The following is a 26019-nucleotide window of genomic DNA, read 5'->3' as shown; positions in this document are numbered from 1 at the left end:
CAAGATTAGAGTAGCCGAAGACTATGTTCGAGATTTTATTCTGAGTACCATTATTAATCACAATGAAAAGACCCCAGACTCTGCTCAACATTCTCGCTTCAATAGAATGTTAATATTGCAGCCACCACTGTATATAATCTTTGACATTTCAACGTTCAACCGTGAATCTCGCGGTGATATAACTGTGTATAGTATATCGTGACCACAGATACGGCTCAGGAACTCGAATTCTAATATTGGGTCGAAGGACCCATCAACATGTGAGGATGGCAATGGCATGAATTGTATGGTTATTCGGGGCGCTGGTTGATACAGTGCATCACAATTTAAATGCGTAGCGTAATGTTGGGAATTGCAGTGCTGATGTCCGTTGCCTACAAGTTTTGCCATTGAACTTTGAGTGACATGAGGGCGCTGTGATACTATAGGCTAAATCGCTATTAAAAATTGAATGGCCTGAGTAAAAGTGCATACCTTGACAAGTGATACTTTTTGATGCACGGTAGGTATGAGTGGAATCATGATCAAGAGTGCCAATGCCCGGTGGCGCGTGAATATTAGTGCTCTGCACTACTCAGTCGTCAAAAGCTCATCCTCTCACGATGACACCTAGAAGTGTCAAGTTCATGCCGTCACAGCTGACATTGCGGCGAACCTGCACGCCATATACATACCTTCGGGTATAAAGCTTGCAGGTTAGTATAGGACCGGTAGCGCGAGTTTATTAGTTTGGTATCATCCAGTATGATGGTATTGGAAGCTGTCGACAAATTTTTGCAGCGAGCGTGTGGCAGGCCCACATTCTAACCTGCCTGGAGAGTTGAATTTTGTACATATATTATGAAGTCTGCGTTTGTTACAAAGTGTTAATAAGGGCGTGTCCGGCGTTGTCGGCGGTATAATATAGATTGATTAGGCGGAAGAAAAGGTGCGGAGAAGGACGCGATGGCCATATGGGAGCATGGGCGCTGGGCGCTAAAAGCGTCCCTCCAATTACTGGAGAAGGACGAGGGCAGTGAAAGTGACGGAGTTAAACTGGTGCGGTTCCTATGATCTGAATGAAACTTGGCGGAAGCGAAGTTGTGGTCAACCACCGCTGTTCCTATAAGTTGAATCTATTTCGGAATGCACTCATCACTCAAATACGTGGGAGTTACAGGTACACATCGGATGTCACCGCTGAGCGCTGAGCGTTTAGAACGTTGCCTCGATATCGATATTATCAATGGTACTTCTAGCGCTCGGTAGCATCTCAAGATACCTGGCATGAACTCACCACTATATTAATGTCATCAATGCGCGACTTCTAAGCGCTGTAGTGTCTCTCAGTTCTCTTCCAATCCACCCCACCAATATCTACCAAGCTCGAAGTTCCCCATGAATTTCAATCATAATAATCCAATCATCGATTTCAATGCGTAAGTCCTTATTTTCGTGTGATTGTATTAGAATTGAACACCTTCATTTTAGTTCACTCGTGAATCTTCTCCTGCAGATTATCGAGGTCCTCGAGACCTCCAGCATTGCTGCCGAGGAAAGAGGAGAGGACTTGGCTTTTAAATTTTGGTTTGCATACAAAAAGATGTCTGGCGAATACGACGACAACATGTACGAGAGGTGTAACGGCAATATGGATATACTAATGCTCTTCGTACGGGAAATTATATATAGTTGTTTTTATTACCATCTAACACGAACAACCAGGCTGGTCTGTTCTCTGCCGTCAATACCGCGTTCATCATCGCAATGCAGCCCAATCCCACTGATACCACCAATGATCTTTTGGTACAATTTATGCAGAACACATGGAACGGATCTTCTGTCGCCCAGCCAGCCTTTTCGGCACCCGTCACTTACTCTTCTTCCAAAATATGGATGCAGGTGCTTGCGTATACGAGCCTTACATTCAGTCTGCTTGCTGCCTTTGGCGCTGTCTTGGGCAAGCAATGGCTGAATCACTATAAGACCAACCGTTTTGACGGTGGTCGACTTGGAGACCGATGCCAGCAGAGGCATCGCAAGTTTGAGGAGCTAAAAAAACAGTATTTCGAACGTGTCCTGCAATCATTCCCAGTCCTTCTCCAAATCTCTCTCTTTCTGTTTATTTTGTCCTTGGCAGCTGCGATGTGGATGCAACACCGGATCATCTCTCTTTTCATCATCGTACCAGCCGCTTGCGGCTTCATTTTCTTTGTCTCCACCGTCGTGGTATCTCTGAGATGCCCTGACAGTCCATTCCAGACGTGGATCTCCTTTGCCATTCGGTATCTCTTTCGTATTGACCACCAAAATCATAAAGATTCTACTGCATCCGCCATGTCATGGATCTTGGACAATTCGACAAACCCTGACGTTCTCAGTTTGGCGCTTGACTTGATGGTTACCATGTCCAACCAGCCGCAGCATGTTTCGCCCAACCAGCCACAGCATGTCCTGTCCGATGCGTTGATCAAGAAAGTACGAGACATGTTCAAAGCATGTTTTAACTCAACACCACCAGACCAAGGCAATGCGGTGTCATTCGGGAGGGCGTTGATCCACATCTCCTGGAAGTATGGCGGGGCGACGGAGATACTTAATGAAATCGGACAGGGGTGGGAACACTGGTCATCGTGGCGCAGCTTGTATCTTCCTAAGGCACTGGAACGGTGCAATACTTCATTCTGCCGAATGAAGGAGAGTATGAAGAAGATCGTTTCTACAGAGCTACGGGACCAGGTGGATAACATGCGCACTGATCTGCGTATGGCGCTGGGTGCTGGCATGAATGAATTTGTTGATCCAGACAAGAAATATGCAGAATTGGTTTGGGTTGGTCAATTCAGATTGGAACTCGATCTCCCGGACGTTGACTGGCTTATGGACTGCGCAACACAGCTCATGGACTGCGCAAAACGTTTCAACGATACACAATATTTTGAAGCAGCAGGAGATGCCCTCGTCTTGCTCAGTGGCCGCAAGGAACTATCGTACGATCCAGCCTTCATTGCTCCATTTTTGAATAGCAGCCATGACTCGGAGTCGCATGTATTGCGCCATGGCGCACTTCGTGCTGCTTGTCGGGTTGTTGACACCAACTCGCGCTGCGATTCATCTTTCTCTGAGGCTGTCCTGACAGCCATCAGTTCCCCCATCCAGCGTGGACACCGCAACGGCGACTTGTTTGCCAATGCAATTCGCCTCTTCGAAGTCTCCGATTGGTCCCAATATAATCGCGGGGACCTTGGACTGGCAGACTTCCAGTTCACCGACATTCAGCATCTGATCTTCCTCGCGTTGCCGGTACCATCACTCCACAACACTAAATTTGATCAATACTGCCGTACACTCATTCGTTTCATGTGTCGAGATACCCATGACTTCAAACGTGTCGCTTTACGCAACGCTTATCGTATCAGACAAGATCTAGCTATCGCCACCGGCACTCCCAGCCCCAGTGTTCTGTTGCCTTTACAGAAGGAGGCCTTTTCCAAGCTCTTCCCAGCCCTACTTACCATAGTTCAATCCGAATCCGGTCCCGACTATCATTTCTACAGTCTCGGTCTCATCTTCACTCTTGCAAGTCATGCCAACTGGCTCTCTTACTTGGACCAAGATCACCATATCGAGAAATGGATCAAAGACATCCCCAATTTTCACGACCAACCTCCTTCTTCCTTCTTTTATCTCGCGGGAATATTCCTCCGCGCTTACGAACAACCGGCCGTTGGCGCCATCACAACACAACAGTGGTGGGACATGACGAGGATGGCATGGCATGTCGCAGGCCGCCAGGACAGCGACGGTTATGATTCTGATGTTCTGGATGATGGCATTGACATTCTTGAAGCTCTTGTTACCGCTACGAAGTCTCACATGCCACCAGATGCTCCAACGAACGAGCTCGAAGTACTTCGTAATGGGCTGGGCGGCACGATTAGCAAGTTGGAATCGCGACAATCTCCACCGTCCGAAATAATCGCTTCAATAAAAGAGTTGAAAAGACATGAGCCCAAGCATGATCCGTCTTAGATTATCAATCTTGTAGGAACTCATGCGTATTTATCTCGAGTTATATTTACGCTACCCAAGGCGGTATTGTATTACCCAGACTCTATTGTACAGGTTCTTTTGTAGGATGTACGCAAATATGCATTTGTTGATTACTATAATATGTGGCCAGGACGTAAACTACGAAAGATCACTACAACTTTTCCCGACACCTGCGCCATAATGTGCCATGTACGAAATTCTTTAAATTCAGCCGTGAGGAACCATCGGATATCAACAGCATGTTGTTGGCGACAGAAGGGTGGCGATCAGACGGAATCCACAGGAGAAGCTGTCCTTTGGGATCTATAATCCACCCATCCTTAAGAGATGCTATGTTGCAAGATTTTTGGAGAGCGGAGGAGGTGGAATAAAGAATACTGGCCAGGTCGGACGAGAAGCGCATAGGTGCTTCAAGGGCTTTGTCCCACACCCGGATTGTTTTGTCATCCGAACCAGACACGACATATTTTCCGTCTGGCGAGATTGCAACAGACCGGACGTAGTCTTTGTGTTTTTGAAGAGAGGCACGAAGTACACCACCACTCTCTACATCCCACACCCGGACGGAATTGTCAGCTGAACCAGATACGATGTGTTTTCCATCTCGCGAGATTGCGACAGACAAAACATCATCAGTGTGCCCCTGGAGAGGGGCATAACATGACTCTCTGGTCTCCGCATTCCACACCCGGATGGTCTTGTCACGTGAACCAGATACGATGAGATTTCCATCCCATGAGAGTGCAACAGATTGGACCCAGTCGGAATGCCCTTGGATGGCACCCAATTCCTTGCAATTCTTTGCATCCCATATCCGGATTGTATTATCGGCTGAACCAGAAATAATGTGGTTTTGATTTAGTTGGACAGACTGTACGAAGCCGATGTGCCCTTGGAGTGGGACACCAAATGCCTTATGAGCCTCTAGATCCCACACCCGGATCGTCTTGTCATTCGAACCAGACACGGCGCGTTTTCCATCTGGCGAGATGGCGACAGACCGAACGGCGTCAGTGTGCCCTTTGAGGGTAAACGAGCTCTTATTCTCCATATGCCAGACCTGGACTGTCTTGTCATTCGAGCCAGACACAATGAGGCTGCCGTCTGGCGAGATTGCAACAGACCGAACAGCGCCGTTGTGACCTTTGGGAGAGGAATCCGACTCTTTGCCAGTCGTCCTATTCAACACCTGGATTCTTCCGTCATCTAAACCACACACAATATTACATCCATCAAGCGAGACTGTCACAGACATAACGCTGGCATCCCCGCAAGGAATCTGACGCGGCGCTATGTCACATCCAGGAACAACCCGTGCGGTTCGAGGAAAATGTGTGTCAAATACTTTATACACCGCTGACTCTGGTGGGGCAAACGGCAGAGCGGACAAGTATAAATGCGGAGTGCTGTGTGAAATGGTGATTCCGAAACTCCGGACGAATTCTTGGGTGTCCCTGGCAGCGCTGCCGGTATGTGTATATTCGCCATGACCCTGCCACTACCCGTGAGGTTCCATTAATCCCAATAATGGGATCCAGCTACGTACCGTAAACCAGTCTACGATAGACGAGAGGGACCCCTCTGAACTGCCGAGACTTTTCATTAGAGCCAGTGCTTCAAGCCAGAAAAGGAGGCGTTTCCCATCGAAAAAAGCTTGAACATTCTTAGCAAGCAATGGTTCGAAGGATGTGGCTCGCACATGTGTCCCCCAGAAGCGACACGAGTACGATAGCTCAGCCGAGATGGATTTCTTCACTTGTGTCTCCAAATCGGTCACAGCAGAGTTGGGCAGGTAAGAACTCTCCAAGGAGCAGATATTGAAACAAAGCCCATCTTCCATGACACGAAGCGAGGCAAAAGCCAGATCACTTTGCACCAGTGACATATCGACGAAGAAATCATGGCTCCGTGATTTCTCTGTGAGAAACTCGTAGAAGGATTCATGGAAGGGACGTATGGGAGGGGATGAAGAATCCGCGATTCCGATCAAAAGCGAGCCCATCCGCCCGATGACTCGGCCTACGTCATAACGGTCATGATTGCTTGGGAAATGCTGTCGCACCGCAGTCAATGCGGCCATGGGAAGCGGTTCCAGCGATGCAAGGATTTGCCCCATCACAGAGCAAAACATGGGAATCAATTCCTCTGGCATCACTTCTTCCAAGGTAAGTCTATATATAACATCAAACGGATATATTTCTTTTCCAGACGATTCAGCAAGCACACGTTGGAAACGGATCATTCGATCTCTGGTGGTTCCGTTGATATACTCGCAAGCGAGCCGGGCCCATTCAAACAGACCGCCAGATTTCTGAGCAAGCACCTTGATATACCTGTCGTCGGAGCCTGCCAGCTTGCGGGAGCAGTAAAGCTGAATGTCATCTGCGGACGAGGCCAAAATATCATCCATGGAAAAATATTTGACGGTGTGAAGGGCATCGATAATGTCACGTAGTGGACGGGAAGTGACAAGAATACGGTAGTTTCGTGGGATGAGCTGAGAAGAAGACGCATCCGGCTTGCCAGCAAGCAGACGAAGAACCTCTTCCCGGGAATTTGCTTCACCACTCTCATTCAACCCATCGATGACAATCAGGAGGGGAGAAACAATGGCTTCCGGGGCCTTTCCCACTGGTGCGATTATTAATTCTTTCCATTGTTCTTCAATCTTGGTTGTATGCTTGAGTGCGTTGTTATCGTGGAGCACACTCCCCAGCGCTCGCCTCACGAAAGGATCGCAATCAGCCAGATCACGTGCGATAGTGGGAATTATTTTTTTATGGCGGCAGTCTACTCCTCGTGTGCGATCGAAGCAGAAGCAAGCTCCCAGACCACCAAGCTCCATATGCCACTTCATTATTGTGTGGGCAATGGCTGATTTGCCTGTATCTGGAGCGCCTGACAACCACAGGACGCGCGGCACGTCCTCTCCCGTGCTGCAAACCCAGGACTTGATCCTGGATAGGATTCCTTCCCGAGTACCTGGGAGACAACACTTGGAAATATCCAGTCCAGCACCGGTGGCATACACCATGTCGTTTGGGTCCAGATCGTCAGCTAGATGACGAGATGGTGATTATCAAACAAGGTTCGATGTGAGTTTGAGGCCAACACTTACCTATACGGTAGAGGGTAATGTGATGGTCACGAGTCGTTCGATGTTGAAATTGCTGAATCAGGTCGTCGAGAACCTCGTTGTATTTCTGAATCGTGGCAGATGTTTCCTCGGAAACGTACTTGCCAACTCGTTTCCCTATCCAAACCATAGTAAGTCCTAGGCAGCCGCTCAGTACATTCGACTCACAAAAATTCTTGGTCTCTGAGTAATAAACGATGAAGGCAGTGCATTCTAGCGTCTGTCGCGCCATCTGTCCATATATCTCCACCATGGATGAAAGCTTGTTCGATTCCTGTCCGTTCGTCGTTAAAGCATAGACTTCCCCGATCTTTGCAAGCAGTGGGGAAAGAACATCATCTGTGAGTGGCTGATCGTGAATCATCTGACATGGGACATCTTATAAACCTGCAAAGTTGAAGATGTGTGCACAAGCGCACCTTGTACGCGTATGCGATTACTGATTTCGCAATTGAATCTACCTACGCATGAAGGTCAGTCACGCACAAGCCAGCGATAAAAGCACATACTTGTGCAATCTGAGAAGGATCGGAGTCAACTTTCTCCAGGCGTTTAGGAATCTTGGGGATACCGTCGGCGGCATTCCAGCCAAGTGAATCGGACTAACGACGGACTTTAGTTCATTGTCGAAAGAGAAACAAGGCTGTTCCAGTGGCCCGTATTGAAGAATCACCTACCTGGCTCCTCTGAACTGATGAAGGTGGGAATGGTGGAGGCTTGGGAGTTGACTGTAATCCATAATGATATCATTATAAACAACCAGTAAGGACGACGTTCCATACCTCCGAGCCACCCACAGTGGGGTGGGCATTTACATCACAGTCCGATCTACTCTTTTTGTCTTTATTTTGAATCATTGAACGAGTTTGAAATGGCGCCCAAGTACAATAAAGACGAGGATCATGTAGTGGACGGCACCGCGGGCACATATATGTAGTAGAATCCAGCGCTCAGCGCCTGCGATGGTTGGCACTGCCAGGGCATAGCCCGTGGGCATTGTCTATAAATATAATAAGTCGCCTTAATTGCTCACCTGATTCACCACGTAAGCCTACTAATAGGTCATAGATTCGGGCCTCCACATGCCGCGGCGGTATATTGCAATGTAGCATTAAATCCCAAGGTCCCTATATGAAGGGCATAGCCCGTTTCATTTACCATAGCGCTCGAGTCGATACATCAAATATTATTGCCTCGAGGATACGGCCTGATGCCAGCTATTTAAACGAAGCGGTGCCATCTTAGCTGCTTATCGCACTCCCATTAACATGTGATGTGCGCACATACCTGCACACACTCCTCGAGGACCTTAAAGCATCGAATCGGTGAGGAGAGCGCCAGGGTCTTATATTATACACAACTTGGGACCGAGACAGATAGACTCTCACACAACTTATTTTCGTCACTGATGACTTCCCGCAGCATCACGTTAGAACGTTGTTAACGTTCTATAGAATAGTTACGTGCCCTGTCAAATGCCAGTCTTTTGCAAGTCCGCACGTCAAACCGATCCAGTTTTAAATATTGATATCTAGAACGGCAGGACCCCTTTCTCGTGTTCTAAACGTGTTCTAAATCGCTTTCAAACACCGCCACCACGTCGCAAATCTGCTAAACCTATGATCGACGCTGCAAGTGCATAAATCGTTGTAAGCGCATTGACAACGTCTCATTTTCGTATGTCGACTGCTAGATCTCTTGCCTAAAGGTCACTCGTGTAAGTTCTTGTTTCATATCAACGGTTGATGAACCATATAATCCAGTGCACTACTCCGAGTCTCGTTGTCTCGATAACTATAGGTCCCGACATGAGGAGGCCTCGAGGTAACACTCAAGTCCGAACTGTGCACATACTCCTCGAGGTCAAGGCGGTACTTGTTAAATGGTTCTACGAAGTACTCTCCCCTCCTCTGATTTTTGCATCCATTTCCCTCAGGCTGATCCCAATCTTTGATTGTTCGCAATGAGCGAAGACCACAGGCCGAAACCTCATGCAGAGGCTTCTGGATCCAGAGAAACAACTGCTGGCGAGAGTTCAATACATTCATTCATGAGATCACCGTCTACGAGCGCTAATAACGTCGTCGCTGCCCATGACACACCCTTCACCCAGAGCCAGCCCCGGACAAGATTCCGTCATGTCCTGCGGAAATTCAAGAAGAATGTGATCAAAAATGTTTCTGTACTGTCGACGTGAATGCTAGGGGAGCTGGAATATGGCTGATATTGTGCAGAAACGCTTCAAGCGTTCCCGCCACCGAACTCTTGTCGTCCAGAACGTCGATCATGAAGGTGCTTCATCGAATCAGAACATTGAGGTGAGTGGTCATTATTTCGATCTTTCACTTGTCTGAGGGTTACCAAGTGTCTGCATTCTTCCGATGGTGATCAGCCCACCACATCTGGAGAACCTACTTCGAAGGTACTTGGGCCAAATGATCTGGTTTTGATCTCTAAATTCTGGTGGCCATGCAGGTTCTCGACGCTCCTCTTGGTGTGGAAGAGATTCTGCATCCCCAATTAGTTGATGAACTTTGGAGTGTCCGTGAGGGTACGGAAAGTATGGGACATGTCACTTCTGTGGCATCCACGGCCAAGGATGGCCCACAAGATCTCGATGTCGCAAACAATTTCCAGATCACATATCTTCAACCACTCAAACTCTTTGACATTTTCATCAGGGAACTTACAAATGTATGGGCCACTCTTCTTGGTTGGAAGCGAACTAATTAAGTTGCGTAGGTAGACCCTTATTCGAAGGTTGTACTGGGTGTGCTGTCTGCTGCATCCAAAGTACGTGTAGTTTCGCCCTCCTGTTTAGCGGTTGTTGACTCTATGCAGATTATTCTCGCTCAAACAGAACGGGATCCATCGGTTCAATCTCTTCTAAAGAAATTAGAAGAAGTTTATTGCTTCATGTCACAAGACGACACTCTTAGCAAGATTCTATCCAATCCCAGTATCGCTGGACAGATCGTCCAACAGACTCTAGAGTGCACGCGTTTCATCAGGGCCTACTCGGAGAACAAGAGCTTTTGTAAGTTATCGAGCTATTGCACTCCACATATTGTGAATCTTATACCATTATCATAGGGATCGAGAAAAATCTTTTCTTAGAGACGGATCATTTGATTAAACAGTACATCGACGCTTTGGATGGGCTTATGCAATTTCGGGACCAAGCTATTCGGGACACAGCCAATCTTGTTCAGTATACGAGTAAGGATTCGGACGCGCTTCTGACTTTGCATCCACTCATACCCTTTCAGGTGACACACGGGATCTCAGCGGTATGCCTTACGCAGCGGGCTCGGGACTAGATACCACGAAACAATGCCTACCAGGCACACGCACGGACATTCTCTCCCAGATCACTGAATGGATCAACGACAATGAAGATACTACTCAGCGTGTGCTGTGGTTGTCTGGCCCTGCCGGCACGGGTAAATCAGCTATCGCTCACACAATCGCTAACTGGTTCAGCAAGGTGGGAGGGCTTGGTTCATGTTTCTGCTTCGACCGGGACCTCAAAACCGACAAACGCCATGAAAAAGTCTTCTCTACCATCACGCGCGACCTCGCTGAGCGTGATCCGGAGCTGAGACGAGCGTTGGCAGATGCAGTACAGCATGACAATACGCTCGAGCATACAACGGATATCATCCAGCAGTGGCACAAGCTTCTCATGGAACCGCTGGGGAAGCTCTCTGGATATACGGGGGCACCTGTCTTGGTTGTGATTGAAGCACTGGACGAGAGCGGCGGGACAAATACGCGGCGTGATCTTCTACGCATAATTGCTGGTAAACTTCCGGATCAGGGTTCCAAAATCACTGACTTACCGCCCAATTTCCGTATCCTCGTCACCTCTCGTCCGCTTCCCGATATTAAAGACGAGTTTGACGGTGCTCAGCATATCCTACGGTTAACCATGGACGATATTCTACCGGAAGTCGTGGAACGTGACATCTATACTTATGTATCTGAGGAGTTGAAAGGTCTGGCGGATTTCCAGGACAAAGAGTTTGCAATGCTCGCTGTGCGAAGCGATGGACTCTTTGAGTGGGCGCATCTTGCCTGTGGATACATCAAGGCAACCCCTCCTGGCACACAACCAATTTCCCGCTTCAATGCTATCCGGAACCGCGATCCTGGCCTGTTATATGATATGTATCGATTGATCTTGGCAGACATCATGCCAATCCAAGATGAGGACGGACTAGTGAAATTTCGTTCTGTCATAGGGCAAATACTTGTCACTGCCGAACCGCTCTCTTTAGTCTCTCTGAATGCCATGCGGGACCACTTTCCAGACCAAAGCGAGCATTACAATGCGGAGATTGTCATACAAGATATGGGATCCCTCCTCAGCGGCACCACCGACTCATCTACACCCATCAAACCCCTTCATATATCCTTTCGCGAATTTCTCGCAGACCAAGCATCCAGTGGAAGCTTTTTTATAGACACGTCGAAGGCACAACGCGACCTTGCTTTTGCGTCGCTTCGAGTGATGGAGCATGGACTTCAATTCAATCTCTGTGATTTAAAGTCTTCACACCTCCTCAATTGCGAAGACCCTGGGCTGCAAGAACGAGTTATCAATTCCATTCCCCCACATCTATCTTATTCTTGTCGATTTTGGTCTTCGTGCTTACGAGCAACTGACTTCGACACGGAACTCGCGGAGGAAGTGAAATCATTCTTCGACCATGAGAGGCTGCTCTTTTGGCTCGAAGTACTTGGCATTATCCAAGCAGTCAGTAGCGCAGACACCGCCTTTTCGCACATTATCCAGTGGTTGAAGGTAAGCATATGATGTCTGGGCGGCATCAAATTTTTTCACACAACTGCAGGGTCATTCCGGATACGAAGGTGTCTTAGCCACTGCAATAGACATGCAGCGATTTGTTCAAACTTTCGGTGGCATCATTCTATACAGTACGCCGCATCTTTATGTGTCAGCGCTGTCGTTCTCGCCCGTCGAATCTGCGATATCAAAATTCGCTGCAAAGTTTCCCAGAACCGTCCGTCTGGTATCTGGGCGTGATTTAAACTGGCCGGCCCTTCAGAGCCTGGTCGGAGGGTATGCGGATAAGGTGTTATCAGTCTCGTTCTCTCCTGATGGGACTCGCATTGTGACTGGTTCGGTGGATAGGACTGTCCGGCTGTGGGATGCAGTGACGGGACAGCCGCTGGGTGAGCCCCTGCACGGGCACACTGGTGCCGTCAATTCAGTATCGTTCTCGCCGGACGGGACTCACATTGTCTCCGGTTCGTATGACAGGACCCTTCGACTGTGGGATGCCGTATCGGGGCTGCCCCTCGGTGAGCCCTTTCGAGGGCACACTGCTTGGGTTAACTCGGTCTCGTTCTCTCCTGATGGGACTCGCATTGTGTCTAGTTCATCAGATAACACTGTCCGACTGTGGGATACAGCGATGGGGGAGCCACTCGGGGAGCCCTTTCGGGGGCACACAGCTTGGGTTAACTCGGCCTCGTTTTCGCCGGATGGGACCCGCATTGTGTCTAGTTCAGACGATCAGACCGTTCGGTTTTGGGATGCAGCAACGGGACAACCACTTGGTGAGCCCCTGCGGGGGCACACAGGTGCCGTCAATTCAGTATCGTTCTCGCCGGACGGGACTCGCATCGTTTCCGGTTCGTATGACAGAACCCTCCGACTGTGGGATGCTGCTTCGGGACAGCCAGTCGGTGAGCCCTTGCGGGGGCACACTGCTTGGGTTAACTCGGTCTCGTTCTCGCCGAATGGGACCTGCATTGTGTCTGGTTCATTGGATAACACTGTCCGATTGTGGGAGGTGGCGACGGGGAAGCCGATTGGTGAGCCCTTGCGGGGACACACAGCTTGGGTTAACTCGGCCTCATTTTCGCCGGATGGGACCCGCATTGTGTCTAGTTCGGTGGATGACGCTATCCGGCTGTGGTATGCTGCAGCTATTTTGCAGCCATTACAGGAGTGCCCCAAGCATGATTATTCAGCGTCCTCTTCAGATAGAAGTCCCACTATACATGCCACGAATGACAACATCATGTCAACCGACACTTGGAACAATCGCTCCATTTGCTTTTCACTGGACCCGAACCACGCTCTGCGCAATCCGGCTGAGTTAATGGAGGGCGCCTCCTATCATGATGATATCTCGCCCTCCTTTTCTCTGGGCGCTGATGGATGGATGGTGGGACCCGATCATCAGCTTCTTTTCTGGGTGCCTCCTACCTCCCGTCATTCATTTAATACTCCTTGGACTACATTGGTGATGGACAGCCGGCCAACTGAGGTTGATTTGAGCCGCATGGCACATGGACAACACTGGCAGAAGTGCCGAGATGAGTGAGTTCCTAGCCATTAGTCTGACTTGCAACCAGTAAAATTGATACTTCTAGGCTTTGCGATCGATGATCATGATCTTAAAAATAGATTTGATAGTCCTGAGCTCGCCATATTATATAGACTTCGAAACTTAGACGTCGGCTACTGCGACCATACCTTCACGGATGAAGAGCGCAATTAATTGATTGTGATGTTAGATACATTGATACTGATGTAATACATTGTACAACATAACTTAGTTCAAGTTCCAAATTTACTTTATCATAGGATTGGTTTGATGGTTTGCCGTCTTAAATAAGCCACACCATCCACCTTACCCTCCGTAAATCACCGTCTTGCAACTTGCGGTAGTACCGAAACAGCACCCCACCTTCCGCGCTTGCTACGCCGCTCGCTGTAAAGTGGATTATACCTGCTTCCTTGTTTGATATTATATGTAGAAGAATTCATCCCTGATCAATGTGCGGGAGCTTGGATCGAAACATGCAGGCTCCCCGAACAGGGCTGAAAAACAGATGTCATAATGCACAATTCTATTATGCTATGATTGGTGCATCCGTTGCAGACCCATGGAAAATATACATGGCCACCTGTCCACACGATCTTATATTTCGGAACAAGTACAATGGTGAGGTCTACTGGTACCAACGCTCGCGCAGCCGTTTCCGTCGCACCATAGGCTTCGTCACCATAATCGCAATCCCCAGCCCAGCAACCGTCAGCACAAGCTGCACTTTATTAAAATTCTCACTGAGAACGTCAAACGTGCCCGAAGGCGCAATGCGCGTGAAGAAGAGGTCCAGGCCGTAGACAAAGACTAGCGACGTGGACTCTAGAAGAGATGGAGAAGTAACTATGCGGCGGACGTTTGCGACCTGTAAAGCGCGTGAGTATTGCAAGCTTCGAGGACCGAAAGCGTGCAACGAACCTCGTAGTTGTGTGAGAGCACGAGTCGGGCATCGTCCGGCAGTACAGCATCATACTGTACGAGCATCTCCTCTTGCTCTTCGCTAGTAGGCTTGTGCTTTGGCCGTCTTGGATTGAGCAATCGCCGAGGAATAGACTGAATGCTGTTCTTGCGATTTGCAACTGCACAATCACCATTAAAAAAAAGACACTACTCGGTCACAAGGTGATCATACCTATGATGTCCTTCGTTGATACTCCAAACTTCGTCGAGGTTGGTGATATAGCAGTGATGCCGTGAGGCATGATGAACGATTGTTCGTATGCGCTGATATGCAGTGTCTTGTTGGAATAGGACGAAAGCTCGGAGCTATATCAAAATATCAGTCTCATGCCTGAAATACACCAGTAAAAGACCAACCTTTTTGTCTTGTCATCTGGTCCATCACCCTCGTAAAACTCAACAGAGACGACTCTATATCCTTTGCTCTGCCCAGTCCCAGAAAACTCATCGTCAAAGTAATGGTACACCAGCCAGTTCTCAGTGAGGGTCGCTTGCGTGTCGCATACCCCACCGGCAGCAGGGACACTGACATGGTAAATCACACTACCTTTGATCACGTCCAGCACATATATCCCACACGTGCTGGACGGCAGGAAAGATGTGAGGACCAATGTCAGGTGGGGGTTGAGATACTTGTACAGCGTCATACGGTTTCCGAGGACCTTTCCGATCGATGCAACGGGACCGCGTGTGTTCGGAATGATGGCGCGAATTTCCTCTTCTGGCGGTAGCGAAAGTGTCCATGTGGGATAGGCAACATAGAACTGAGATAGCTCGAGATTGAGGGCGAGTTGGTGGCCCAAGATCTGGCGCTGGCCAGGAACTTCCGCGCGGAGAGCGAGATGTATGGACGGGACGAATGACTCAAACTCGGCCAGAGCCAATGGAGTGTCTGGATAAAGGCGCGCCTATTGACCATTAGACTTGCAGATTAAAGCAAAGGAACACAACACACTTGGAGGTATTCATCGAGCATGACTATGGTCCGGTTCTCGTTGGGTAGCATGAAAACATCGACTAATGGGCCCATTACAGCATCGAGGCCTTCCAAGGCAGCTCTAGGAATAGACTGGTACTCCTCCCTGACGTCGTCTCCCGTAAGTGCATTCACATGGAATAGCACAGTGTCAACGAGAGACTGAGCTGCGTCAACATAAATCTTGGCTGGAACAAGAATGTGGCTCACATTGTCAGCCCGACGTTGTGTGACGAGCACTATTTGAGGTCCTTCTGGATCGCTCACTGTCCGTGTGACGAAAATTTTGGTAGGGATTATTGTCCCACCAACCTTCGCTGCCCAACCAAGGCCAAGCACGCGACTCCATAAGACTCGACCATTGCTAGAGTCAATGCCGAAGATTTTCCCATACGATGTAGCTGCCACTATGATCTGTCGGAAGCCGAAAGCGTCGCGCGTGAGCGTATCCTCATCTGAGGAAAATGCAGCTGACGTAGTCGCAGTAGCATATGAACCAGTCGCAAAGCGTCTAGCAAAGTTTGCCAAGTATTGAGGAAGGTTCTTGAAAAACTATTTAGCATGAGCGACTTGAGTATACGCGAACCTTGTACCTTGGCGTCAGATAACTGACGTTGAAGCCGCTCAAAGTAGCCTTCCTCATCCACAGCAGCATGAGACATGACAACCTTCTTCTCAGGAAGTTCTACAAACTCTGCGACTTGGATGGATGCCAGTGCTTCTTCTCGAACCCACTGCATTTTGTCATGTTGCCAAAGCTGTATCGAGCCTGTCGTGGTGGTCAGTAACGTGCGAGTATTCTCATGTGTTTCGCTAGTGCTTGAGCCGTCAAATGCCACCTAATATCTATATAAGATCTGACCCAGGAATGACTGATAGAGTGGACTCACATGCCGGATGACACCATGGTCAAGCGTCTGGAAGGGAAACGCAAAACCAGAGGCTGAAGCCTTGCCCTCAGATAAGTGAATGGCAAGAGACTGGTGGATAGCTTTCTACATTTCTAGTTAAATGAGAAACACCAGCAGATACTAGAAAGATCTTACACTGTGAGAGTTCGACCAATAAACGCGCGCAACTCGCGGTTGGCCATCTCGGTTAAGGCTTCCCACAAAATGAGAATCCGATTGCGCCTGCGAAGGGGCCTGGAATAGCCCTTAGTAAATCGTGATATAGGCATAAAATGTGAAACATACCGCGTCACCTGAATTCCCAGATTGGTCGAAGTGAAGATGCCTGTGCGTCAAAATGCATAACGTGCGCAGCACCTCCTTCCTTGATGGCGAGGAACTGACCATTGGTCGAAAGGCCAAAGTCACTAATCCTATCGTATTTGACACCCGGAAGAGCCATAATTTGACCCTTCAGATCAGGCGCTAATACAGCAGCTTTAAGAACATCGCCTTCAAGCCAGTTGACACAGGCAGTAGTTGTAGGTCCTGTCTGGGAGCTAACAGCAACGAATTTGGATCGCTCATCTTTTATGTTTGCAGGAATGTTGACAGACGCAATGATTTTGCCCGTGGTTACTGACAGGGTCGTTACGTGCAAAGTGTAGGATGCAAATGATTTCGCGAACCCCACGACATACATCGTTGACGGATCAGCAATGATGTGAGAATACAAGACCAAGGACCTGTTTATTTGATATCAATGAGATGAAGACCGTATAATACAAACAACACACCCTTGATCAGGGAGAGTTCCAAGTCCACAGAATGTTCCCAGTCTCATCCAGATGAGTGACAGAGTCTCCATTTGTCAGTGCGAAATATGCCGTTGAGTTGAGGGAGGGGTCAGTAGAGCGCAATAGCGAAATTCCAAGATTTTGAGGTTCGTGGAGTCGTCCATCTACCAAGCTGTGTAGTTGTTTCTCCAATATGAGATGGCCAGTTTCCAAGTCGTACGTGCGCAAAGTTGACCCTCCCGGTCCAGATAGAGAAGATACGCCTAGTACCATGTTTGACTCGTAGATACACTTGAAATCGGCATTATGACGCACTCTTATCATGGTGGCTGAAAGCCATGATCGGATCCTCCGCATCATATATACTTCTCCATACTGCGAACACGTCAGTGAAGTCAGAGTCAGAATGTCAGGGCACACATGCACACCTATAGAGCCATCTGTGGCGTTCAATGCTGCCAATACATTGTTGCTTGTAGCAGTCAGAACATAATCACCATGGAATGTAGGTGCAGTATGTGGAGAGCCATGCAGTGGTACGCCGATCAATTCCGTATTCCAATCCACCACACCCACATCAGATTCGTGTAGAGCCCATGCTGTGACACCCAGCGAAACGAGAAAGAGCTGGCGCAGGCAGCGCATGGAAGAAAGGCTTCAAATTCGCGTAGACTGATGGATTTTGGTGTCGCCAGAGGGTAATAAGTGGTGAGAGCACGTATGTAGGCCTGGGACGTATATATGTTGCACTTCAGTAATTTACTCAGGCTTGCGCAAGTTGCAGGTTAGTACTTGCTTTCTCACGACCCCCTGGGCCTCGGTGAGCACCTAAACCTCCCGCACGATCCTTCAGCTAATATATTCTACAGCACTTGCAACACCGAGTCAAATACGACAATAAATCAAGCTTTAATATTTCCGTATTATCGACATGTTCTCTTATAACCCCGATAAATGGATAGACCAACTCATGGAATGCCGCCACCTCCCAGAACCCGATATGAAAGTCCTTTGCGACCGTGTTCGCGCCATACTCATGGAAGAGTCGAATATTCAGCCCGTTTCGAGTCCAGTCACAATTTGCGGCGACATTCACGGTCAGTTCTGGGACTTGCTCGAGTTGCTACGAAAGGGTGGACAGGTCCCAGAGACGAGTTATATTTTTATGGCACGTATGTGTGCTTTTGATTCGAGGGTTGAACATGCTTAATGTCGATCAGGGTGACTTTGTCGACAGAGGGCATTATAGTTTGGAGACCGTATCCTTGCTGCTGGCACTGAAAGCTCGGTATTGTCATCGATAGCCAATCGTTGCATCTGTATTGAATTTTTCTAGATACCCAGATAAAGTCACTCTCCTCCGCGGAAACCATGAAAGTAGACAAATCACACAGGTGTATGGATTTTATGGTGATGCTCGTCAGCGCAGTGCTACGTTTCTGATAGTACTGATAATGTGTTGCGTAGATGAATGCCAACAAAAGTACGGTAGTGCTGCTGTTTGGAAGGCATGTTGCAGTGTATTCGATTTTCTCAATCTTGCCGCTGTAAGTTCTGCTCCAATATGTCCTGTAAACGCTCAAGTCTTCTATAGATAATAGACGGAGAGACTTTGTGCGTGCATGGTGGCTTATCACCAGACATTCGAACTCTAGATCAAATTCGTGTCCTCTCGCGTGCCCAGGAAATCCCTCATGAAGGTGCCTTCTGTGGTCAGAACTTATTAATGTTCACTCGGCTCCTCCTGATTTACCTTTGCAGACCTCATGTGGTCTGATCCGGAAGATATAGACACTTGGGCTGTCAGTCCACGTGGAGCTGGTTGGCTATTTGGCAGAACTGTGACGCGAGAGGTTCGTCGATCTATCCGTATAATCCAAATGTCACCCTGATCTTTCTTAGTTCAATCATGTTAACTCTTTGGGTCTCATCGCTCGTGCACATCAGCTCGTGCAAGAAGGGTATAAATACATGTTTGATGACCAACTCGTTACCGTGTGGTCTGCACCAAATTACTGCTACCGATGCGGTAACATGGCGTCAATACTAACAATAAAGGAAGATGGAGTAGAGATTTTACTGTTTATGATGCTGCCCCCGAGAACGAGAGAGATAAGGGGATGCAAACAAAAAAGATGGTGAGTAGATACTCGCTCCCCAGAAGGCTATCGGAACATACGTTAACGGTTTTACCTGCAGAATACAATGCCCTATTTTGTATGACATGGTGTATTACGATTATGTATGTGTACAGCGCTATCCGCTTCTTTGATGTCGCCCTTTCAGTTGCTCGTTCATGTTGCCCAGAGGGAGTATCACCGGGTGGTATACGAAAATTGGTTCTTTTGATTGCGCCAAGTATGCTGGTTACTTCAAGTTTTTCGTGAAATCACAGGGCCGACTTCAACATCTCGCTAGTCTTTCTGAGATGAGTATCAATGACCTAACATTACCTCTCGGCTCGCTGTTTCATCCATTTTATCTAGATCTAGCAAATGTTTTGCATGCACAGGTCTGCACCATACAGGTAGACGACGTTATTCCAAGTACTGCCCTCAGCGGAAAGAAATAAGTTGCCTTGTATGTGCTGGTCTTGGCGCAAACGTTCAATATAGAGATAGCTTGGATGTAGCACCACAAGTTGGAGCAATTTCGAGGTGTAAAGTAGCGAGCAATTGAAGTTGCAAAACGATTATACGAACTGATTGGCGTTGCTGTCTTTCCAGATGTGTCCTAGTATGATTGAATACAAGAAACGGAATTAGCGGTGCATTTGATCCTACTATCGAGTGTGACAAATGCGGACAATCTGTAAAACACACTTTCCAACCACAACATATAAGCAACAACCAAAAAACTCTATGCAGATCTTCTCCGATGACATCAACCATTCCCAGTCTCAGTACCATCTAGTACAACAGCTCATACGGGCTAAAGATCAAATCAAAGCTCTAGTATGTTGCAAAACAAAGAGGACAAAATACACTCGCCTCTACATGCCACACATACTAGCATGGACCTGAGCGGCTTCAGCATAAACAGCGTCCACATGGCAGGACGCGTGAGTCAAGTTACCGTACGCCTGCAGGGAGATAGCGTATATGGTAGTATTAACGTGTTTGGCAGCGTCAACGATATTATTGGTATCGTCATCAATAACAGTGAAGTAGAGGGGAGTTAGGCTGTTGCAGGGTGGGGCGGGCGTGAGGCTCCAGCAGGAGCCGCATAAGGTGGGGTTCGAGGCGACACCTGGGATACCTCCAATGTTGGGAAAGGAAGGTATGGAGGAGAAGTTGGCGTAACGCGGTGCCAAACGCGAGCAGGTGACGTTAGAGAGGGACGTGTGGGGATTGCTGTAATTAGCGTTCGGTACGACAAAAACGGAGTCTGCGAACACTGGGAGGGCGAATGCAGAGAGAAAAGTGACAATTAAAATACACTTCATTGTAGAGTAACTGTTTGATGCAGATGTCTCGTGTAACCTGAGATGATGGGAGTCTCGAGGTTTTCTATTCACTTTTATAGGGCAAGGCGAAGCGTTAGATACCAAAGTAAGCTCTACTCAGAGCAGCCAGAAGGAATGATACCATGTGTCTTCAATATTATAAAGTCTGGGTTGACCAGGTCATCTGGCGAGCAAAGGTGAACAGGCAAATGATGACAAAAGAAGTACTGACTTCAGTGCGCAAGTTCAAATAGAACCCAACCGAAGGCAAAATCAAATCAATTGTCCGAAGCGACTTCGCCACCAAACACCTCCTACAGCTGCATCATATCAGCATCTTCATCACAAGTGGCATAACCAAAAAAGGCTCACTATGCCACAATCATGTCAGTAGAGCGCAAGTCAACAGATGGAAGGGCGTCGAATTATTGTCAGTGACATCGAGCATGTCGCCTGGTTCGGTGAGCATTCGGTGACAATGTTGGGAAATGTCAAATGTCATTTGGCCCCTCCCGAGCGGAGGCAAAAACATCATGGCTTCCTATCTGGTAGCTGATTTGAGAGATTTCCCTCAGTGCGACAACAAGTTGGGATCCGATTTCTAAGCACGTACGAAAACGAGAGCTGGGCGCTTATATATCTGTCACGGCACAGCCCGTGGTCAAGCCGTGAAACGAACAGGAGGCTACCCTAGTCGCTATCCCAACCTAGATAGTCGACCTCCTGACTCAACTTGGGCTCAACACTTCGAGCAAATGTTCGGTCCATTACAGCATTCATTTCGGATCTGTGGACTAATAAGTCTTTCTGAGGAATGGCAATTTTTGATCAACGTTTGCCAAATTTCGTGACCATTGGGTAAATGCCCGAGCAAAACTGCGGCTCCGACACCCGTGCTTTTCACATGAGTGTAGCCAATATACTAGTACAAAAACTGATCGATTCAATAATCTGAGGACTCTACTTTTTCATCTCCCACCACTATTTCAACAGCAAATCCAGTGCAAGTTGAAGACCATATCAAAATCACACAGGAGAAGAACGTTCTGCCGAGGACTCTAGCGCCTAGACGTTGACAGGGGCCTTCATGAGAGGGAAGTGAATGAATGAGAATGAGAATGAGATGATGTGGTGTGGTGTGTCCAGAAGAGTGAAAATGCGCTGTAGTATGCTCCGAAGGAAGCGGCGATACCCAGGGCACCACCTGCAATTGCCAATTGCGGGTTGCCTGCGGGGACATCAGATAAAAATAACCAGACGGATGCAAACGTACCAGTGAAAGCGTTCAAGGAAAGACAAGCGAGCGCACAAACAATAAATGCGTGCGTTGCAATGTAGGGTATATTGGTTTGAAGTGCACCAAGGCTATGAGTATTATTAAAAATATATCCACACAGTATACTACCTCGGACTCACAGGAGAAGAAATATAGTCGAGCCCCAGATGCCGAGGTAAATGCCGATGGCGTTGTAGAACTGCTGCCCGACGGCCCCGCCCCTGCGGTTATGTTAGGGAAGAGACGTAGCAAAGCTTGCTGACAACATACGCAAGGCTGATTCGAGGTAAACAGATAGCACTATATACGAAATCGAAACCTCCATAGGTAGCAAAAACTGTTGCGCTGAAAGTATTGCTTCGAAAAAAATTGGCGGTAGCTCTCTCTATACAGATATTGGAAACTTACCCAAGGGATATCTCCCATATGGCCACAATTGTTTGCGAGATGCCGCCGTAACTGGAAATGACCATGTCAAAATCAGGATCATTTGTGTATATTGGAACTGACAAGGTGGCGATCACTACGATCAAGCTGGGTGGGTTGACGCTCCTGAAGGCGAGCGTCGGTATTGACAAAGACAGGAAGACAGTACCCAAGGATATCAAGCCCAAAATTGCCTGGGTGACAATTTAATGATGTGGATACGCCATGAGTAAAGCATGGAATACGTACGGCGGGGCTATCGACTGTCCTCCGGTAAGGCTGCATCTGTGGTTCTGCCAGTGGGCAGTCTATATTGACAGTCTGGACACAATTATTGTCCTTGAAGCTCGCTTCTTCGGCAATAGTACTCAAAGCCATGACTGGATGACCGGTGGCGAATTGTGGGGCTATCCTTCAGAGAAGCACGCGTGCACAGCTTCTTCAGTCCTTTATACTAGGACTGGCAGATCTCCGTTTATATATGCGGTTCGATGCCAAGACGAGTCGGTGCGATCACGCAGTGTTTGACGAACCTGGCCTGGAGTTATTGATAACATGGAATACGGTGTATCACGACGGGACCCCGGAAGAGGGACCTCTCTTGCCAATTAAAACATTACACTCCTTCCGATTTCAATGCCAAACAATGTTGCGAATTTAGCTGCCACGTAGCCATAATATGAAAATGACAGCACCACCACAGGAAATTATATCACTATGATTTACTGTGATCTTGGTTGCTTTGTTTGTGCGCGGGACGAAAACTGCTTTTGTTGTGAGATCTGACTCGGACTACCGACTCGATCTTGGACACGAATCAGGGCGATGCTAGGATAGGGTGGATTTGACCTGGCAGCGACCTGATCAGCGCATAACCCAAAACATGCAAACACGCAAAACAGTTATAAGGGGACGATAATGATTAGCGTTAGATGGAACAGCACCAGACCAAGGCAGAAAGCGACTACGGCGTGTGGGAGATTTGCTACATACCAGGTGGTATGACGATCGCGACAGATAGGCTTATTTGAAAGTTTGGGATACGAACCTGGACAGAATCTGCGCTCTTGGTGGGAACATATACCACACCAGGAAATAACGCATGACATGATGATCTGCACTGCCATATATACGAAGACAACAATGTCTTGAACTGTGTGCAGACTTGCGAATTCGGAAGCATTCAAGACAGCATGACTTCTTACCATCTTCGTGGCCATTGTGTGTCAGTCGAATACATAATGCTGAGATTTGGAGAAGCAGAGACATACCCCCACACGCTGGTTTTTTCAGAGATGGATACACATGTTTGTGGATGCTGGTAATGAGTCTTGAAGTTCTGGATCATCCGCTCCAGTGGTCATCAACGTTCGAAGTATGATAACTATCGACTGACACATAAACAACCCTGTCCTTTTCACCTGCATTTGGCACGGGTTCTGCATGAGATCTCCTATGGCTGTTCAGACAGAAGCGCGTACGAACCTAAGCAACCACCAAGCCAGTACGGTAGAGCTCACTCAGTTCTTTGACCATAGCGTGACCAGCGATTCATCAGGGATAGAGACCAGGGTAATTAGCATGAATCATGGAGCAAGATGGTCAGGAATTTCATGCTGCTATTAGGGCAGTCATAATGAAGAACTAGAATAGGACATTGAGAACAAGGATCGGAGCAGGTGCGAGGTATCTGGTCATCTTATTCGACTCTGAGCGGATGTATAGCGTGGGAGCAGAGATTAAGACCAGAAAATCGTATTGAGCAAATTGTGAAACAGAGGAATGAGGATTTGCTTGATAGCAGGCTCAGCACTACTAGATGCGATGCTGGGGTGTGAATAAGAAGTCGCTCATGTCGTGGGAGGACTTGGGCGCTTGATCTGCACAACTCGCGCTCAGCTCTTAAAGGAAGGCCGTGACGATTCGCGAACCTGTAGAGGACGACCTCCTCAACTCTGTGTCGAGAAAAAGTTCACTTCGTTGCAGTTTTCATTCCACATTCGTTCTGTGTGCGAAAAAAGTACCTCCGAGTAAGTGATAGCATTCGTGAGGATAACGCCCTGGACCATTGGTTGAAGCCTTCCCCAAGTCGACATCATGTCCTCACCAGCCATCACAAAACCTCGCCAAAAGATGCATCTCCAAGGAAACACTCAACCCGTGAATGGCGTCATAGAGCTACCAAATACACAGCAGATCATCACCTGTTCAGTCGAATCTAGCTCACTTCGAGTCTGGGACTTGGGGAACGGCATCCATGTCGGGGAGTGGAAGGACGAAGGAAAGAATGAGGGAATATTTTCCATAGCGTTGTCGCCAGATGGCAAGACAATTGCATGCGGGTGTATGGATGGCATAGTGAGATTGTGGGAAGTTAACAGGAGCAAGGTCATCAAGAAATTGACAAAGTACATGGCTCCTAGCGACTCAGACCTACTCGCGGTGGTGTCTGTTTGCTGGAGTCCAGACGGAGGGCGATTGGTGAGCGGATCCCTGGATGGGATGTTCAGAGTGTGGAATGTCCAGAGCGGAAAGACCATCCTCGGACCAATCAATGTTGGGCAGATGATAACCAGCATTCGCTACTCAACTGATGGCAAGATGATCTCCATTCAAAATCAAGGATTCGCGCCGCCGAAACTAACTCGGACAGTCCGAGATGCCAACACAGGCAAACTGCTCAAAACACTCACGGCTCGCGGTAATGTTGGAGGGATGGCATGGGCCTCGGATGGAAACACACTTATGATCGGGACCAAGAGGCTCAACACTGCTACCTGGACTGAAATCAACGATGAATGGTTTCCCCGGCCTGGTCCCCTTCCAGTGGACACCGTATTGTCTCCGAATGAACGTATCCTTGCAAGCATAGAGTCTGGTGACACTGACCTAATACAACTATGGAACCTTGAAAACCATCAGCCCATCGGGCCGCTCCTTCACCACGAAGATAAAGAGAAGGTGTCCATTGTCGTGTTCGCTGCAGATGGTAGCTTCCTCATGGCTGGCTGCAGCTCCGGCCATATATACGTATGGGATGTCTCTGCTATCCTTATCAAAGCTGGACTCAATGACCTCCTAACTGCAGTAAGCTTGCGTATATTTCATCCCAAATCACACTGATAACAAATCTGCCTTCCTTCCAGGAGGTTTGTTGCATGAGATCTCTTCCTCCACAGTGTCGCTCACTGATCTTCGTTCATCACAGCAGGCCGTTAATGAGCCATCCACAGATGTATGTTATATCCTTCTTGACATATTATACGACTTTGAGTATCTATATCCTAGTCTAATGCTACACAACGACGAGCACCCAAAGTTGAAAGTGTTCGTCGAATACCACCAGGATTTTTTGATGACGAACCACGTAATGTTAATGTACGTGACCTTCTATACTCGATCACTTCTATTGACCAATGTGCTGACAGTCGTCAATATCACGCGGTCACCATACTGCAGCACTACGCGAATCTACCAGCCTGGTCGTCTACCCTCCCACAACCCTTTCAGCCTTGTTCGAAATTTCATCTCTGTAATGCTGCGTAGGCGAGATGGATCGGCTATCCAGTTGCCACTAGAAGTCAAGGTCCCGTTAACAGCGGGTAAACCGGTACATTGGTTCCTTTATGGGTTCTTTATCACTAGGTAACACATTTGAAACAGAGGAACTATCATGCAGGACAGAAGTCCTCTGGGAGCTCCTCTCGGCCCACCAA

General features: G+C 48.1%; 7 protein-coding genes across 7 annotated transcripts; 3 read left to right on the top strand and 4 right to left on the bottom strand.

Moving 5' to 3' along the window:
- Positions 1 to 1543: 1543 nt before the first annotated feature.
- Positions 1544 to 1950, top strand: BJ212DRAFT_1221723 (uncharacterized protein; the record flags this gene model as incomplete). The annotated part of the gene is made up of 2 exons (XM_041329394.1): positions 1544 to 1651; positions 1705 to 1950. Coding segments are annotated over 2 exons (354 nt in total), but the record flags the coding sequence as incomplete, so codon positions are not given.
- A 2242-nt stretch (positions 1951 to 4192) lies between these two features.
- Positions 4193 to 4621, bottom strand: BJ212DRAFT_1243671 (WD40-repeat-containing domain protein; the record flags this gene model as incomplete). The annotated part of the gene is made up of 1 exon (XM_041329621.1): positions 4193 to 4621. A coding segment is annotated over one exon (429 nt), but the record flags the coding sequence as incomplete, so codon positions are not given.
- An 8322-nt stretch (positions 4622 to 12943) lies between these two features.
- BJ212DRAFT_1353971 (uncharacterized protein) lies at positions 12944 to 13603 on the top strand. The gene is made up of 2 exons (XM_041335610.1): positions 12944 to 13523; positions 13577 to 13603. Exons 1-2 carry the CDS (start codon positions 13222 to 13224, stop codon positions 13590 to 13592), a joined length of 318 nt encoding a protein of 105 aa, XP_041193445.1. The 5' UTR covers positions 12944 to 13221; the 3' UTR covers positions 13593 to 13603.
- A 405-nt stretch (positions 13604 to 14008) lies between these two features.
- Positions 14009 to 17904, bottom strand: BJ212DRAFT_1353968 (DUF1620-domain-containing protein). The gene is made up of 13 exons (XM_041335609.1): positions 17585 to 17904; positions 17472 to 17531; positions 17377 to 17419; positions 16674 to 17105; positions 16516 to 16573; positions 16360 to 16464; positions 16063 to 16308; positions 15680 to 16012; positions 15449 to 15631; positions 14851 to 15401; positions 14666 to 14799; positions 14452 to 14612; positions 14009 to 14398 (listed from the first exon to the last, which is right to left on the bottom strand). Exons 1-13 carry the CDS (start codon positions 17799 to 17801, stop codon positions 14159 to 14161), a joined length of 2763 nt encoding a protein of 920 aa, XP_041193444.1. The 5' UTR covers positions 17802 to 17904; the 3' UTR covers positions 14009 to 14158.
- A 183-nt stretch (positions 17905 to 18087) lies between these two features.
- Positions 18088 to 19379, top strand: BJ212DRAFT_1446901 (Metallo-dependent phosphatase-like protein; the record flags this gene model as incomplete). The annotated part of the gene is made up of 9 exons (XM_041338316.1): positions 18088 to 18324; positions 18377 to 18444; positions 18493 to 18566; positions 18624 to 18703; positions 18751 to 18868; positions 18918 to 19009; positions 19059 to 19223; positions 19259 to 19294; positions 19356 to 19379. The coding sequence occupies 9 exons, from the start codon at positions 18088 to 18090 to the stop codon at positions 19377 to 19379; spliced, it is 894 nt and encodes a 297-aa protein (XP_041193443.1).
- Positions 19380 to 20148: 769 nt separating this feature from the next.
- Positions 20149 to 20601, bottom strand: BJ212DRAFT_1271250 (uncharacterized protein; the record flags this gene model as incomplete). The annotated part of the gene is made up of 1 exon (XM_041330946.1): positions 20149 to 20601. One exon carries the CDS (start codon positions 20599 to 20601, stop codon positions 20149 to 20151), a length of 453 nt encoding a protein of 150 aa, XP_041193442.1.
- Positions 20602 to 20996: 395 nt separating this feature from the next.
- BJ212DRAFT_181012 (GPR1/FUN34/yaaH family-domain-containing protein) lies at positions 20997 to 22853 on the bottom strand. Its single transcript, XM_041342575.1, has 8 exons — positions 22553 to 22853; positions 22388 to 22497; positions 22286 to 22336; positions 22148 to 22234; positions 22018 to 22098; positions 21875 to 21966; positions 21581 to 21684; positions 20997 to 21523 (listed from the first exon to the last, which is right to left on the bottom strand). The coding sequence occupies exons 1-8, from the start codon at positions 22679 to 22681 to the stop codon at positions 21341 to 21343; spliced, it is 837 nt and encodes a 278-aa protein (XP_041193441.1). The 5' UTR covers positions 22682 to 22853; the 3' UTR covers positions 20997 to 21340.
- Between the last annotated feature and the right edge of the window lie 3166 nt (positions 22854 to 26019).

Source organism: Suillus subaureus (assembly GCF_016647635.1).
Source record: "Suillus subaureus strain MN1 chromosome Unknown BJ212scaffold_15, whole genome shotgun sequence".
In the NCBI taxonomy this organism is placed as follows: domain Eukaryota; kingdom Fungi; phylum Basidiomycota; class Agaricomycetes; order Boletales; family Suillaceae; genus Suillus; species Suillus subaureus.
This window is presented reverse-complemented; position numbering and strand designations above follow the sequence as displayed.